Raw genomic sequence first — 17,638 nt, forward strand, 5'->3', positions numbered from 1 at the left:
GTGTAATTCACCGAAACCACAGCACCTTTCCACAACCAGACCCCAGAAAACTTTCATAGTTTTGTCCCAGACGCTTTAACATAACCCGGTTCAATCCATTGATAGCACTTCGACCCCGGTATACCACATCGTTCCAATTCACTCTATTCCTTGCCTCCTTTCACCCTCCTGCATGTTCAGGCCCCGATCGCTCAAAATCTTTTTCACTCCATCTTTCCACCTCCAATTTGGTGTCCCGCTTCTCCTCGTTCCCTCCACCTCCGACACATATATCCTCTTTGCCAATCTTTTTTCACTCATTCTCTCCATCTGACCAAACCATTTCAAACACAACCCTCCTCTGCTCTCTCGACCACACTCATTTTATCACCACACATCCCTCTTACCCTTTCATTAATTACTCAATCAAACAACCTCACACCACATATCTTCCTCAAGCATTTCACTTCCATCACATCCACCCTCCTCCGTACAACCCTATCTATAGCCAATGCTTCGCGACCATATAGCATTGTTGGAACACTATTCCTTCAAACATGCCCATTTTTGCTCTCCGAGATAACGTTCTTGCCTCCCACACATTCTTCATTAACACTCCCAAAATCTTCACCCCCTCCCCACCCTGTGACTCACTTCCGCATCCATGGTTCCATCCGCTGCCAGATCCACTCCCAGATATCTAAAACGCTTCGCTTCCTTCAGTTTTTATCCATTCAACTTGACTCCCAATTTACTTGTCCTCAACCCTACTGAACCTAATAACCTTGCTTTTATTCACATTTACTCTCAGCTTTCTTCTTTCACACACTTTACCAAATCAGTCACCAGCTTCTGCAGTTTCTCACATGAATCAGCCACCAGCGCTGTATCATCAGCGAACAACAACTGACTCGCCTCCCAAGCTCTCTCATCCACAACAGACTGCATGCTTGCCCTCTCTTACAAAAAAACTCTTGCATTCACTTTCGTAACCACCCTATCCATAAACAAATTAAACAACCATGGAGACATCACACACCCTTCCGCAAACCTACATTCACTGAGAACCAATCACTTTCCTCTCTTCCTACACGTACACATGCCTTACATCCTCGATAAAAACTTTTCACTGTTTCTAGCAAGTTACCTCCACAATATATACTCAAAATACCTTCCACAAGCATCTCTATCAACTCTATCATAAGCCTTTATCCTCTCAGATAATACCCTCACATATGATTTCCCAGGAATTATCAACAAACTTATACATCTGTAATTTGAACACTCACCCTTATTCTCTTTGCCTTTATACAGTGACAATATGTATACTTTGCGCCAATCGTCAGGCATCTCACCATAATCCATGTATACATTGAATATCCTTACCAACCAATCAACTACACAGTACTCTTTAGACATAAACCACTGCCATGCCCCTCCAAAACCCCGCCTTGCCGGTCTTTCTCTTCCCCAAAGCTTTCACTTCCTTTTGTTACCGATCCCATCACCCTGACTATTTTTCTTCCAACCTCGGACCACAACACCCCATATCAGGCACTATATCATCAAACACATACAAGGAAACCTTTAGAATACTCACTTCCATCTTCTCATTTCACCACTACTTGTTATTAACCCCCCATTAGCGCTCTTTACGATGTTATCATTTGTTCTCTTGTCTTACGAACTTTATTTCCCTTCCTCCCAAAACATCGTTTTATTCTCCCTAAAATTTAATGATACTAACTCACCCTAACCCTCATTTGCCATCTTTTCACCTCTTGCAATTTTCTCTTGACCTTCTGCCTTTTCATTTATACAGCAGTCATTTTCACATATATACACCCCACCAATCGCACCCAAAACGGCTCTCTCTTCCTCTTTTACTCACCCTATTCACATCTTCATTCCAACACTCTCTACCTTTCCACAAATACCCTCACATAACATAAATGCCCTGACCTTAGTATATCAATCCATCCCAGCTCACTCAAACCCACCATTCACCCCCACTCCATACATCCATTAATATCTAACTTTATTCCTATCATCCACCCAACTTGTCAACCTCACACAATATCACCTAACCCTACCCTACCACACACCCATCATTATCCCTCCTAACAAACACAATCAAAATACATACACAAACCACACTCACCATCACCATCTCCACCCCAAATCCCCACTCATCGACTTCACTACCTCCTCTCGGTCATGCGCCTAACATTAACACGTAATCCAGTAACGCGCTCTGGCCATCTCTCCTACTCTCATACGTATATTTATGTATATATCTCTTTTCAAACCAGGTATTCTCAATCACCAGTCCTTTTTCAGTACACAAATCTACAATCTCTTCACCATTTCCATTCACAACATTGAATACCCCATGTTCACCAACTATTCCTCTTCTGCCACCATTAATCACCTTTGCATTCAAATCACCTATCACTATAACCCGGTCTCGTGCATCGAAGCTGCTAACACACTCACTCAGCTGCTCCCAAAACACTTGCCTCTCATGATCTTTCTTCTCATGATTAGGTGCATAGGCACCAATAACCACCCATCTCTCTCCATCCTTTTTCAGTTCTACCCATATCTGCTTAGACTTTGCTATCTTGCACTCTATCACATACTCTCACAACTTTCCATGGTTTACCCCAGACGCTTCACATGCCCTGATTCAATCCACTGACAGCACGTCAACCCCGGTATACCACATCGCTCCAATTCACTCTATTCCTTGCCCTCCTTTCACCCTCCTGCATGTTCAGGCCCCGATCACACAAAATCTTTTTCACTCCATCTTTCCACCTCCAATTTGGTCTCCCTCTTCTCCTCGTTCCCTCCACCTCCGACACATATATCCTCTTGGTCAATCTTTCCTCACTCATTCTCTCCATGTGCCAAACCATTTCAAAACACCTCTTCTGCTCTTTCAACCACGCTCTTTTTATTTCCACACATCTCTCTTACCCTTACGTTACTTACTCGATCAAACCACCTCACACCACACATTGTCCTCAAACATCTCATTTCCAGCACATCCATCCTCCTGCGCACCACTCTATCCATAGCCCACGCCTCGCAACCATACAACATTGTTGGAACCACTATTCCTTCAAACATACTCATTTTTGCTTTCCGAGATAATGTTCTCGACTTCCACACATTCTTCAAGCTCCCAGAATTTTCGCCCCCTCCCCATCCTATGATCCACTTCCGCTCCATGGTTCCATCCGCTGCCAGATCCACTCCCAGATATCTAAAACACTTTACTTCCTCCACTTTTCTCCATTCAAACTCACCTCCCAATTGACTTGACCCTCAACCCTACTGTACCTAATAACCTTGCTCTTATTCACATTTAATCTTAACTTTCTTCTTTCACACGCTTTACCAAACTCAGTCACCAGCTTCTGCAGTTTCTCCACATGAATCAGCCACCAGCGCTGTATCATCAGCGAACAACAACTGACTCACTTCCCAAGCTCTCTCATCCCCAACAGACTTCATACTTGCCCCTCTTTCCAAAACTCTGCATTCACCTCCCTAACAACCCCATCCATAAACAAATTAAACAACCATGGAGACATCACACACCCTTCCGCAAACCTACATTCACTGAGAACCAATCACTTTCCTCTCTTCCTACACGTTTCACATGCCTTACATCCTCGATAAAAACTTTTAACTGCTTCCAACAACTTGCCTCCCACACCATATAGTCTTAATACCTTCCACAGAGCATCTCTATCAACTCTATTATATGCTTCTCCAGATCCATAAATGCTACATACAAATCCATTTGCTTTTCTAAGTATTTCTCACATACATTCTTCAAAGCAAACACCTGGTATGGCAGTGGAATTTATTAAAAAAGGGGTGACTGTATTGTTGACTGGTTGGTAAGGTTATTTAATGTATGTATGACTCATGGTGAGGTGCCTGAGGATTGGGGAATGCGTGCATAGTGCCATTGTACAAAGGCAAAGGGAAATAAGAGTGAGTGCCCCAAATTACAGAGGTATAAGTTTGTTGAGTATTCCTGGTAAATTATATGGGAGGGTATTGATTGAGGGGGTGAAGGCATGTACAGAGCATCAGATTGGGGAAGAGCAGTGTGGTTATCAGAAGTGGTATATATATATATATATATAATATATATAATATATATATAATATATATATATATATATATATATATATATATATATATATATATATGTACATGGGGTTTTCAGTGTTGTAAATGGAAATGGTGAAGACCTTGTAGATTAATGTGCTGAAACAGGACTGGTGATTGGGAATACTTAGTTTAAAAAGCGAGATATACATAAGTATACATATGTAAGTAGGAGAGATGGCCAGAGAGCGTTATTGGATTACGTGTTAATTGACAGGCGCGAGAAAGAGACTTTTGGATGTTATTGTGCTGAGAGGTGCAACTGGAGGGATGTCTGATCATTATCTTGTGGAGGAGAAGGTGAAGATTTGTATGGGTTTTCAGAAAAGAGGAGAGAATGTTGGGGTGAAGATGGTGGTGAGAGTAAGTGAGCTTGGAAAGGAGACTTGTGTGAGGAAGTACCAGGAGAGACTGAGTACAGAATGGAAAAAGAGGTAAGGAGGTAAGGAGAGTGGGGGAGGAAATGGATGTATTTAGGGAAGCAGTGATCGCTTGGGCAAAAGATGCTTGTGGCATGAGAAGCGTGGGAGGTGGGTTGATTAGAAAGGGTAGTGAGTGGTGGGATTAAGAAGTAAGATTATTAGCGAAAGAGAAGAGAGAGGCATTTGGACGATTTTTGCAGGGAGAAAATGCAAATGAGTGGGAGATGTATAAAAGAATGAGACAGGAGGTCAAGAGGAAGGTGCAAGAGGTGAAAGGGCAAATTAGAGTTGGTGTGAGAGAGTAAGACAAGGGAGCAAATGGGAACTTCAGTGAAGGGGGGCTAATGGGGAGGTGATAACAAGTAGTAGTGATGTGAGAAGGAGATGGAGTGATTATTTTGAAGGTTTGTTGAATGTGTTTGATGATAGAGTGGCAGATATAGTGTGTTTTGGTCGAGGTGGTGTGCAAAGTGAGAGGGTTAAGGAAAATGATTTACTAAACAGAGAAGAGGTAGTAAAAACTTTGCGGAAGATGAAAGCCGACAAGGCAGCAGGTTTAGATGGTATTGCAATGGAATTTATTAAAAAAAGGGGTAACCGTATTGTTGACTGGTTGGTAAGGTTATTTCATGTATGTATGATTCATGGTGAGGTGCCTGAGGATTGGCGGAATGCGTGCATAGTGCCATTGTACAAAGGCAAAGGAGATAAGAGTGAGTGCTCAAATTACAGAGGTATAAGTTTGTTGAGTATTCCTAGTAAATTATATGGGAGGGTATTGATTGAGAGGGTGAAGGCATATACAGAGCATCAGATTGGGAAAGAGCAGTGTGGTTTCAGAAGTGGTAGAGGATGTGTGGATCAGGTGTTTCCTTTGAAGAATGTATGTGAGAAATACTTAGAAAAGCAAATGGATTTGTATGTAGCATTTATGGATCTGCAGAAGGCATATGATAGAGTTGATAGAGATGGTCTGTGAAAGGTATTAAGAATATATTGTGTGGGAGGCAAGTTGTTAGAAGCAGTGAAAAGTTTTTATCGAGGATGTAAGGCATGTGTACGTGTAGGAAGAGAGGAAAGTGATTGGTTCTCAGTGAATGTAGATTTGCGGCAGGGGTGTGTGATGTCTTCATGATTATTTAATTTGTTTATGGATTGGGTTGTTAGGGAGGTGAATGCAAGAGTTTTGGAAAGAGGGGCAAGTATGCAGTCTGTTGTGGATGAGAGAGCTTAGGAAGTGAGTCAGTTGTTGTTCGCTGATGATACAGCGCTGGTGGCTGATTCATGTGAGAAACTGCAGAAGCTGGTGACTGAGTTTGGTAAAGTGTGTGGAAGAAGAAAGTTAAGAGTAAATGTGAATAAGAGCAAGGTTATTAGGTACAGTAGGGTTGAGGGTCAAGTCAATTGGGAGGTAAGTTTGAATGGAGAAAAACTGGAGGAAGTGAAGTGTTTTAGATATCTGGGAGTGGATCTGGCAGCGAATGGAACCATGGAAGCGGAAGTGGATCATAGGGTGGGGGAGGGGGCGAAAATTCTGGGGGCCTTGAAGAATGTGTGGAAGTCGAGAACATTATCTCGGAAAGCAAAAATGGGTATGTTTGAAGGAATAGTGGCTCCAACAATGTTGTATGGTTGAGAGGCGTGGGCTATGGATAGAGTTGTGCGCAGGAGGATGGATGTGCTGGAAATGAGATGTTTGAGGACAATGTGTGGTGTGAGGTGGTTTGATCGAGTGAGTAATGTAAGGGTAAGAGAGATGTGTGGAAATAAAAAGAGCGTGGTTGAGAGAGCAGAAGAGGGTGTTTTGAAGTGGTTTGGGCACATGGAGAGAATGAGTGAGGAAAGATTGACCAAGAGGATATATGTGTCGGAGGTGGAGGGAACGAGGAGAAGAGGGAGACCAAATTGGAGGTGGAAAGATGGAGTGAAAAAGATTTTGAGTGATCGGGGCCTGAACATGCAGGAGGGTGAAAGGAGGGCAAGGAATAGAGTGAATTGGAGCGATGTGGTATACCGGGGTTGACGTGCTGTCAGTGGATTGAATCAAGGCATGTGAAGCGTCTGGGGTAAACCATGGAAAGCTGTGTAGGTATGTATGTTTGCGTGTGTGGACGTATGTATATACATGTGTATGGGGGGGGTTGGGCCATTTCTTTCGTCTGTTTCCTTGTGCTACCTCGCAAACGCGGGAGACAGCGACAAAGTATAATAAAAAAAAAAATATATATATATATATATATATATATATATATATATATATATATATATATATATATATATATATATATATATATATATATATATATATATATATATATATATGCATGTATATATTCATACTTGCTACCTTCGTCCATTCTAGTCGCCACGCGCCACATATGAAATGGCATCCCCTCCTCTTCCCACGCGCGCGCGAGGTATCGCTATGAAAAGACAACAAAGTCTCTAGTTGTCACGTGTAATTCACCGAAACCACAGCACCCTTTCCACAACCAGACCCCAGAAAACTTTCCATAGTCTGCCCAGACGCTTTACATAACCCGGTTCAATCCATTGATAGCACTTCGACCCCGGTATACCACATCGTTCCAATTCACTCTATTCCTTCCACTCCTTTCACCTTCCTGTATGATCAGGCCCCGATCGCTCAAAATCTTTTTTACTCCATTGTTCCACCTCCAGTTTGATCTCCTGCTTCTCTTCGTTCCCTCTACCTCTGACACATATATCCTCTTTGCCAATCTTTTTTCACTCATTCTCTCCATCTGACCAAACCATTTCAACACACCCTCCTCTGCTCTCTCGACCACACTCATTTTATCACCACACATCCCTCTTACCCTTTCATTAATTACTCAATCAAACAACCTCACACCACATATCTTCCTCAAGCATTTCACTTCCATCACATCCACCCTCCTCCGTACAACCCTATCTATAGCCAATGCTTCGCGACCATATAGCATTGTTGGAACACTATTCCTTCAAACATGCCCATTTTCGCTCTTCATGATAACGTTCTTACCTTCCACACATTCTTCATCAACACTCCCAAGATCTTCACCCCCTCCCCCACCCTGTGACTCACTTCCGCTTCCATGGTTCTATGCGCTGCGAAATCCACTCCCAGATATCTAAAACGCTTCGCTTCCTTCAGTTTTTATCCATTCAAACTTGACTCCCAATTTACTTGTCCTCAACCCTACTGAACCTAATAACCTTGCTTTTATTCACATTTACTCTCAGCTTTCTTCTTTCACACACTTTACCAAACTCAGTCACCAGCTTCTGCAGTTTTTCACCTGAATCAGGCACCAGCGATGTATCATCAGCGAACAACAACTGACTCGCCTCCCAAGCTATCTCATCCACAACAGACTGCATGCTTGCCCCTCTCTTCAAAACTCTTGCATTCACTTTCGTAACCACCCTATCCATAAACAAATTAAACAACCATTGAGACATCACGTACCCCTGCCGCAAACCGACATTCACTGGGAACCAATCTCTTTCCTCTCATCCTACTCTTATACATGCCATACATCTTTGATAAAAACTTTTCACTGTTTCTAGCAAGTTACCTCCCACAATATATACTCAAAATACCTTCCACAAACCATCTCTATCAATTCTATCATAAGCCTTTATCCTCTCAGATAATACCCTCACATATGTTTTCCCAGGAATTATCAACAAACTTATACATCTGTAATTTGAACACTCACCCTTATTCTCTTTGCCTTTATACAGTGACAATATGTATACTTTGCGCCAATCGTCAGGCATCTCACCATAATCCATGTATACATTGAATATCCTTACCAACCAATCAACTACACAGTCACTGCCTTTTTGAATTAATTCCACTGCAATGCCATCAAACCCGCCGCCTTGCCGGCTTTCATCTTCCCCAAAGCTTTCACTACCTCCTCTGTTTATCGAACCATTCTCCCTGACCCTCTTATTTCGTACACGACCTCGACCAAAACACCCCATATCTGCCACTTTATCATCAAACACATACAAGAAACCTTTAGAATACTCACTTCATCTTCTCATTTCACCACTACTTGTTATTAACCCCCCATTAGCGCTCTTTACCGATGTTCTCATTTGTTCTCTTGTCTTACGCACTTTATTTACCTCCTCCCAAAACATCGTTTTATTCTCCCTAAAATTTAATGATACTAACTCACCCTAACCCTCATTTGCCATCTTTTTCACCTCTTGCAATTTTCTCTTGACCTTCTGCCTTTTTCTTTTATACATCCAGTCATTTGCACTATTTCCCCCAAACAATCGACCAAACGCCTCTCTCTTCTCTTTTACTAACAATCTCACTTCTTCATTCCACCACTCACTACCCTTTCTAATCTGTCCACCTCCCACCTTTCTGATGCCACAGACATGTTTTGCGCAAGCCATCACTGCTTCACTAAATACATCCCATTCCTCCCCCACTCCCCTTGCATCATTTGTTCTAACCTTTTTCCGTTCTGCACTCAACCTCTCCTGGTGCTTCCTCACACAAGTCTCCTTTCCAAGCTCACTTACTCTCACCATTCTCTTCACCCTAACATTCTCTCTTCTTTTCTGAAAATCTCCACAAGATAATGATCAAACATCCCTCCATTTGCCCCTCTCAGCGTATTAACATCCAAAAGCCTCTCTTTCATGCGCCTATCAATTAACACGTAATCCAGTAACGCGCTCTGGCCATCTCTCCTACTCTCATACGTATATTTATGTATCTATCTCTTTTCAAACTAGATATTCTCAATCACCAGTCCTTTTTCAGTACACAAATCTACAATCTCTTCACCATTTCCATTTACAACATTGAATACCCCATGTTCACCAACTATTCCCTCAACTACCACAGTACTCACCTTTGCATTCAAATCACCTATCACTATATCCCGGTCTCGTGCATCGAAGCTGCTAACACACTCACTCAGCTGCTCCCAAAACACTTGCCTCTCATGATCTTTCTTCTCATGATTAGGTGCATAGGCACCAATAACCATCCATCTCTCTCCATCCTTTTTCAGTTCTACCCATATCTGCTTAGACTTTGCTATCTTGCACTCTATCACATACTCTCACAACTCCTTCAGGAGTAGTGCTACTCTTCCTTTGCTCTTGTGCTCTCCCTAACCCCTGAGTTTACTCCCAAGACATTCCCAAACCACTCTTCCCCTTTACCATTGAGTTTCGTTTGACTCAGAGCCAAAACAACCAGGTTCTTTTCCTCAAACATACTACCTATCTCTCCTTTTTTCTCATCTTGGTTATATCCACACAAATTTATACGCCCCAATCTGAGCCTTCGAGGAGGATGAGCACTCCCCGCATGACTCCTTCTGTTTCCACTTCTTCGACTTGAGGGAAATACGTGGGAAATATTCTTTCTCCACTATCCCCAGTAAGTGTTTATTCATCTATTATACTTAATCGCTGTCTCCCGCGTGGGCAAGGTAGCGCAAGGAAACTGAAGAAAGAGTGGCCCAACCCATCCACATAAACTTGCATATACATATGTGCCCACACACGCACATATTATGTACATGCCTATACATTTCAACGTATATATGCATATACATACACAGACATATGGATATATACACATGTACATATTCATACTTGCTACCTTCATGCATTCTCGTCGCCACCCAGCCACACATGTAATGGCATCCCCCTCTTCCCACGCGCGCGCGAGGTAGCGCTAGGAAAAGACAATAAAGTCTCTAGCTGCCATGTGCAATGCACCGAAACCACAGCTTCCTTTCCACATCCAGGCCTCACAAAACTTTCCAAGGTTTACCCCAGACGCTTCACATGCCCTGTTTCAATCCAGTGACAGCACCTCGACCCCGGTATACCACATCGTTCCAATTCACTCTATTCCTTGCACACCTTTCACCTGTATGTTCAGGCCCCGATCGCTCAAAATCTTTTTCACTCCATCGTTCCATCTCCAATTTGGTGTCCCGCTTCTCCTCGTTCCCTCCACCTGTGACACATATGTCCTCTTTGTCAATCTTTCCTCGCTCATTCTCACTACGTGACCAAACCATTTCAGTACACCCGCTTCTACTCTCGCAACCACACTCATTTTATTGCCACACATCTCTCTTATCCTTTCATTACTTACTCGATCAAACGACCTTACGCCACATATTGTCCTTAAACATTTTATACCCAACACATCCACCCACCTCCGCACAACCCTATCTATAGCCAATGCCTCGCAACCATAAAACATTGTTGGAACCACTATTGCTTCAAACATGCCCATTTTTGCTCTCCGAGATAACGTTCATGCCTTCCACACATTCTTCAACGCTACCAGAACCTTCGCCCCCTCCCCCACCCTGTGACTCACTTCCGCATCCATGGTTCCATCCGCTGCTAATCCACTCCCAGATATCTAGAACACTTCACTTCCTCCAGTTTTTCTTTATTCAAACTTGCCTCCCAATTTGTCCCTCAACCCTCACGAAACTAATAACCTTGCTCTTATTGACATTTACTCTCAGCTTTCTTCTTTCACACACTTACCAAATTCAGTCACCGACTTCTGCAGTTTCTCACATGAATCAGCCACCAGAGCTGTATCATAAGCGAACAACATCTAATTCGCTTCCCAAGCACTCTCATCCACAACAGACTGCCGCAAACCAACATTCACTGAGAACCAATCACTTTCCTCTCTTCCTACACGTACACATGCCTTACATCCTCGATAAAAACTTTTTACTGCTTCTAACATCTTGCCTCCCACACCATATATTCTTAATTCCTTCCACAAAGCATCTCTATCAACTCTATCATATGCCTTCTCCAGATCCTTAAATGCTACACACAAACTATCTGCTTTTGCAAGTATTTCTTACATACATTCTTCAAAGCAAACACCTGATCCACACATCCTCTACCACTTCTTAAACTACACTGCTCTTCCCCAATCTGATGCTCTGCACATGCCTTTACCCTCTCAATCAATACCCTCCCATATGATTTCCTAGGAATACTTTTGTAATTTGAACACTCAGTTTTATCCCATTTGCCTTTGTACAATGGCACTATGCATGGATTCCGCCTATCCTCAGGCACTTCATCACGAACCATACACACATTGAATATCCTTACCAACCAATTAACAACACAGTCACCCCCTTTTTTAATAAATTCCTTTGCAATACCATCCAAACCCGCCGCTTTGCAGGCCTTCATCATCTGCAAAGCTTTCACTGCCTCTTCTCTGTTTACCAAACCATTTCCCTGACCCTGTCATTTCGCACACCACCTTGACTAAAACACCGTATATCTGCTACTCTATTATCAAGCACATTTACCAAACCTTCAAAATACTTACTCCACCTCCTTCTCACTTCACCACCGCTTGTTACCTCCCCATTAGCCTCCTTTACCGATGTTCCCATTTGTTCTCTCGTCTTCCGTACTTTGTTTACCTCTTTCCAAAACATCCTTTTATTCCCTCTAAAATATAATGATACTCTCTCACCCAACTCTTATTAGCCCTCTTTTAAACCTCTTGCACTTTTCTTTTAACCTGCCTCTTTCTTTTGTTCATCTCCCTCTCATTATCACTACTTCTCTGCAAAAATCGTCCAAACGCCTCTCTCTTCTCTTCACTAGCAATCTTACTTCTTCATCCCACCACTCACTACTATCTATAATCTGCCCACTTCCCACCTTTCTCATGCCACAAGCATCTTTTGCACAAGCCATTACTGCTTCCCTAAATACATCCCATTCCTACCCCACTCCCCATTCTACAGCGATAAGCAGTGGTAGAACTTGTGAACTGAATAAAACGGTCAACAGAAAATTTAAACACTGGTATGCAACACAGGGAAGTTAGCATCAGGAGTGGAGAGAGAGAGAGAGAGAGAGAGAGAGAGAGAGAGAGAGAGAGAGAGAGAGAGAGAGAGAGAGAGAGAGAGAGAGAGAGAGAGAGAGAGAGAGAGAGAGAGATCAAAACAACTTCACTCGGTGACTAACACAGACAAAGATTCGGGGGGGGGGGGGTTATGGGGGAGCGGCTGCATGGTTGATGACGTCACGAGAGAGTAACAGGGCCAGAACAATACCTGGTGACATAACGGGCTGAAGGTCTTTACACGTTGTCGGCCCGGCTGAGTCCGGCAGTTGAGGGCACTAAAGGCCAAACAGCCAACGAACTACAGCGTCATCAGGAAAGACTTGAAGTTATAAGTGAAGAGAATCAAGGCGATCTGGTGAGATGGGCAGACCGGACTGGCTCAAAATTCTGAGAAATATTTGCCTGTGTTAGCCGTCCAGTCTTCATGGAAGGAATTAAAAAAAAAAACGACTATAAGGGGAAAGAACAGTTTTACCTCAGGGATTACATAACAGTAGATGTTACTCCGACATCGCATCGCATCTTGACACCTGAAGTACGACTGCACGATGGTCCCGCCCTCTGACCTGACCTTTAAGAATCAGGTCAAAGGTCGGGCCAGTATGTGTACCCATCTGTACCCCAGTACTTCACAGTGTGATCCATCTAAGTATTTCTTCCCGCCCAGGGAGGTGGGGGAGGGTTAAGCAGCCACCGACCATGGAAGTACAACGTGCCCAGGTATCGGGAGGGTGAGCGAGCGTTTCAGTGACTGTCGACTTCACTCCTTTAGCACTGATTACTGCCTCTACATTCTGCACTCACCCACACGTAGCCTGCTGGCATTCAGTCCACAAATGTCCAATTTCTCCAAGTCATACACAACATCCGACAATACGTAACTCACACGACTCGTTCTCCGTGAACTTAGATATTCCTGCGTTGAGCGGTGAATGCTGGGGGCTAGCCATGCCTATTGACATTCTCTCTCTCTCTCTCTCTCTCTCTCTCTCTCTCTCTCTCTCTCTCTCTCTCTCTCTCTCTCTCTCTCTCTCTCTCTCTCTCGTCTCCTGGACTGACCTGGACATACCCAGCCCAGGGCACATCACCTCCACGAAGCCTGACCCTCTGACCTGAGGGCGGAGGCACCACGTGGGTCACGCTAGGGCCACCTGGGGGAGAGACAAGATCATTATAACTCAGTGTGGGAGAGACAAGATTATCATTACTGTATGGGAGAGACAAGATTATCATTACTGTCTGGAAGAGACAAGATTATCATTACTGTATGGGAGAGACAAGATTATCATTACTGTCTGGAAGAGACAAGATTATCATTACTGTATGGGAGAGACAAGATTATCATTACTCTATAGGAGAGACAAGATTATCATTACTTTCTGGGAGAGACAAGATCATTATGATTCAGTCTGGGAGAGACAGGCTCATCATTAATCAGGCTGGGGAGAGACAAGCTCATTACTCCGGCTGGGGGAGACATCCTCGTTAAGGTAGAGAGATTCGGCCGTCTTCGACGGTCTGGGGAAAAGAGACAGTCATCACCACACAAGATGGTCTGGGAGAGAGACAGTCATACTATATGGTCTTGGGGAGACACACAGTCATTACTCCACTGTCTGGAAAAAGAGATATTCATCACTTCAAGGTCTGGGGTAGAAAGACAGTCATCACGCCACGGACTGGGAGGGAGGGAGACAGTCATTACTTGAAGGTTTATGGAGAAACAGTAATTTCTCTTCGATCTGAGGGAAAGGGACAATCATTACTCTATGATCTTTGGGAGAGAGTTACGTAGATACACAGACCACACAAAGGTCCACGCGAGGTGGTCTGGCTTTGACGCTCCTTCTGAAAAAGAAAGTCCCTCCGGCAATGCTCACGATGGGAAACGGGTAGAAAAAGAATATACCTTGCAGTATTAATATGCCTGAAGGGAAGCTTTATAGGAAAGTCATAAGGCAGAATGAACATGACTATGTCATGCATCCCATCACCAGCAACGTGCATCCCTACACTACGCCTGTATCATTCCTGGTGATGAGTGATACAATAATTCTTTCTTGCTCTCTCATAGCAGGAAACATGGTCTAACCGATGGTGGTAAATCACCGCAGGATGGCCAGGGAGATGTTAGTGGTTGAGAAGGTGGCATGTTATACCTCATGATGATTGATTAAATGAAAGGTTCGATACCGGAGAGTGACAAGTGATGATCAAGCCTAATTTTGAACGTACTAACCGTGTAGCTCTGAACATCATGTTCTGGGAGCTTGATTTTGTATGTTTGTGTGTGTGTGTGTGTGTGTGCGTGTGTGTGTGTGTGTGTGTGTGTGTGTGTGCGTGTGTGTCTGGGAAGGTAGGCGCTGGGAGAGGGGTTGGAGGTGGGTGGGGGTAGTAAGGGCAGGTCATGGTGCACCATCTTCAATCGTTGTATCTCATTCGTGAATGCTAAATTTCTCTTTCTTAACCATATGGGCACTGCCTCATTTTCACTTAAATCCGTTTGTTTTACCTTTTCTTCCATGTAACAGAGGTTGACGATGAGCAAACAATCTTTGTACGCTCCGTTTTGTCCCGTTATCATAAAACATTTACTATAACATAGCCTACAGTATGTACGTACATGAGTGGCTGAAGACACTATAAGATTACCAAGTAAACCCACAGGAGAGAGGAACGCACAGAGACGCCAAGTTCTCGTCTGTTTTGTCTCGCAAAATTGACGAAAGCTCGGCGCCCCCGTCTTTGTGTTTCCTGTGGCTTTAGTTGGACCGATATCAACTGAAGGGTCAATAAATTTCAACAAAAGTGAAGGAACACTTGATCGTAAGAGAAGCATTTTTATCGATAGTTGGTGGCCTGTTGGCTGGACGGTGACCTCACTGGACAAGACAGCTAGGCGCAGAAAGACACGTCCTACTCGTAGGAACTCCCGAGAGAGAGAGACGGTCATCACCTCCTAGAGTGGTCACTAATACTCTGACACCATGTTATGGCCCGCGAAGTAGCCAGTAGAAGTGTGACACCTTGTCATGACTTTGGAATGGTCAAGAGCAGTCTGACACTGTATCATGATCCCTGAAGTGGTCAGTACTAAGTTATGACTTTTTTAGTGGTCAGTCTGGCACCGTAGCAGGGCTACTAAGTGGTCAATAGTAGTGTAACACCATGTCATGACCCTTGGAGTGGTCAACAGGAGTCTGACACCGGTTATGGCCACTGGAGAGGACAAACTAAACATAAATTGATTTTAAAACCACACAGCCATCTGGTATCGCGGACACAAAAATGCCAAGGAAGTATAACATTTGCAGATTCCTCGAAAGACATCGAGATAATGTCGCTTTGACACACTAGAAGCAAAGTTCATGTATATCACGTGTTTTGTGCCCTCAGATCATTATGGCACTGAGGTACACATAGCAGAAACCTGCACTATGGATGACGGGGCACGAATGCCGTAATGGTGAGGACAGTTACCTCTCTAGAAATATCTTGATCATCTTGGCGACCAAGTATTCTATCTCGGGTATATGTCTTATTATGAAGTACTAACTAAACCACAGCTATAAGGATGATGAAAAAAAGCACAAGTTACTCCAGTACTTACTAGTAAGGCAAAGATACCCTTAAGACCCAGGCACACACCCACCAGACACACGCACGAGCAAAGTCTCGGCCAGGTTCATGTGGTACACACAACCATATACAAATCTGTTAGCGATGGTCGCACCACTTAGTCGAGAAAACAGGATAACTCCAAGAATGATGGCCATGACTTTGTCGTCCATTAGACTTTCCAAACCAGTTCCAACTTGGGTCAGGTGAGGAGGAGCCTCTTTGTAGCCGCAGGTTTTGTAATCACAGACACCAGCCACTCACGAGGCAGGGGGAGAGGATAATGACTTACTGAAAGATATTACGGGAAGAAACAAGAGCAAGCAAAACCAGTCACTGAGAAGGATGAGGATCCTCACGACGAATGCATTTATAAAGGACGATCTATTGACTATAAAAACATGTAATAAGATGAGACCTCTCCAGTGGAAGTAGGAAAATATATATAAGGTAACAATAAGTTAACGAAGTCTGTCATGGATAAAACGGATTAACTGATGGATTAGATGAATTCATCTGTCAGAAAAACTCGGATGAAAACAGCTTCATAGAATAGCTGTTAACAAGTAATAAACGGAACGCTGTAGACGGCAGCTGCCCAGGGAAGTACAAACCTCTTGACTTATATATATATATATATATATATATATATATATATATATATATATATGTATATATATATATATATATATATATATATATATATATATATATATATATATATATATATATATATATATATATATATATATTTACTGATAGTCTCTCACCCCAACTCTCATTTGCCCTTTTTTTCACCTCTTGCACCTTTCTCTTGACCTCCTGTCTCTTTCTTTTATACTTCTCCCACTCAATTGCATTTTTTCCCTGCAAAAATCGTCCAAATGCCTCTCTCTTCTCTTTCACTAATACTCTTACTTCTTCATCCCACCACTCACTACCCTTTCTAAACAGCCCACCTCCCACTCTTCTCATGCCACAAGCATCTTTTGCGCAATCCATCACTGATTCCCTAAATACATCCCATTCCTCCCCCACTCCCCTTACTTCCATTGTTCTCACCTTTTTCCATTCTGTACACAGTCTCTCCTGGTACTTCCCCACACAGGTCTCCTTCCCAAGCTCACTTACTCTCACCACCTTCTTCACCCCAACATTCACTCCTCTTTTCTGAAAACCCATACTAATCTTCACCTTAGCCTCCACAAGATAATGATCAGACATCCCTCCAGTTGCACCTCTCAGCACATTAACATCCAAAAGTCTCTCTTTCGCACGCCTGTCAATTAACACGTAATCCAATAACGCTCTCTGGCCATCTCTCCTACTTACATAAGTATACTTATGTATATCTCGCTTTTTAAACCAGGTATTCCCTGGGAGCCTTGAAAAATGTGTGGAAGTCGAGAACACTATCTCGGAAAGCAAAAATGGGTATGTTTGAGGGAATAGTGGTTCCAACAATGTTGTATGGTTGCGAGGCGTGGGCTATGGATAGAGATGTGCGCAGGAGGATGGA

The 17,638-nt window shown here is 43.3% G+C and overlaps 1 protein-coding gene across 1 annotated transcript in view; it reads right to left on the bottom strand.

Annotated features, from left to right (window-relative positions):
- LOC139766743 (uncharacterized) overlaps positions 1–17,638 on the bottom strand; it is a 318,468-nt gene that overhangs the window by 169,719 nt on the left and 131,111 nt on the right. The window contains exon 6 of the mRNA XM_071695665.1: positions 13,561–13,652. Within this exon, the coding sequence (XP_071551766.1) occupies positions 13,561–13,652 (92 nt within the window). The remainder of the gene's footprint in view (positions 1–13,560; positions 13,653–17,638) is intronic.

This window comes from Panulirus ornatus, chromosome 58, assembly GCF_036320965.1.
Source record: "Panulirus ornatus isolate Po-2019 chromosome 58, ASM3632096v1, whole genome shotgun sequence".
Lineage (NCBI taxonomy): Eukaryota > Metazoa > Arthropoda > Malacostraca > Decapoda > Palinuridae > Panulirus > Panulirus ornatus.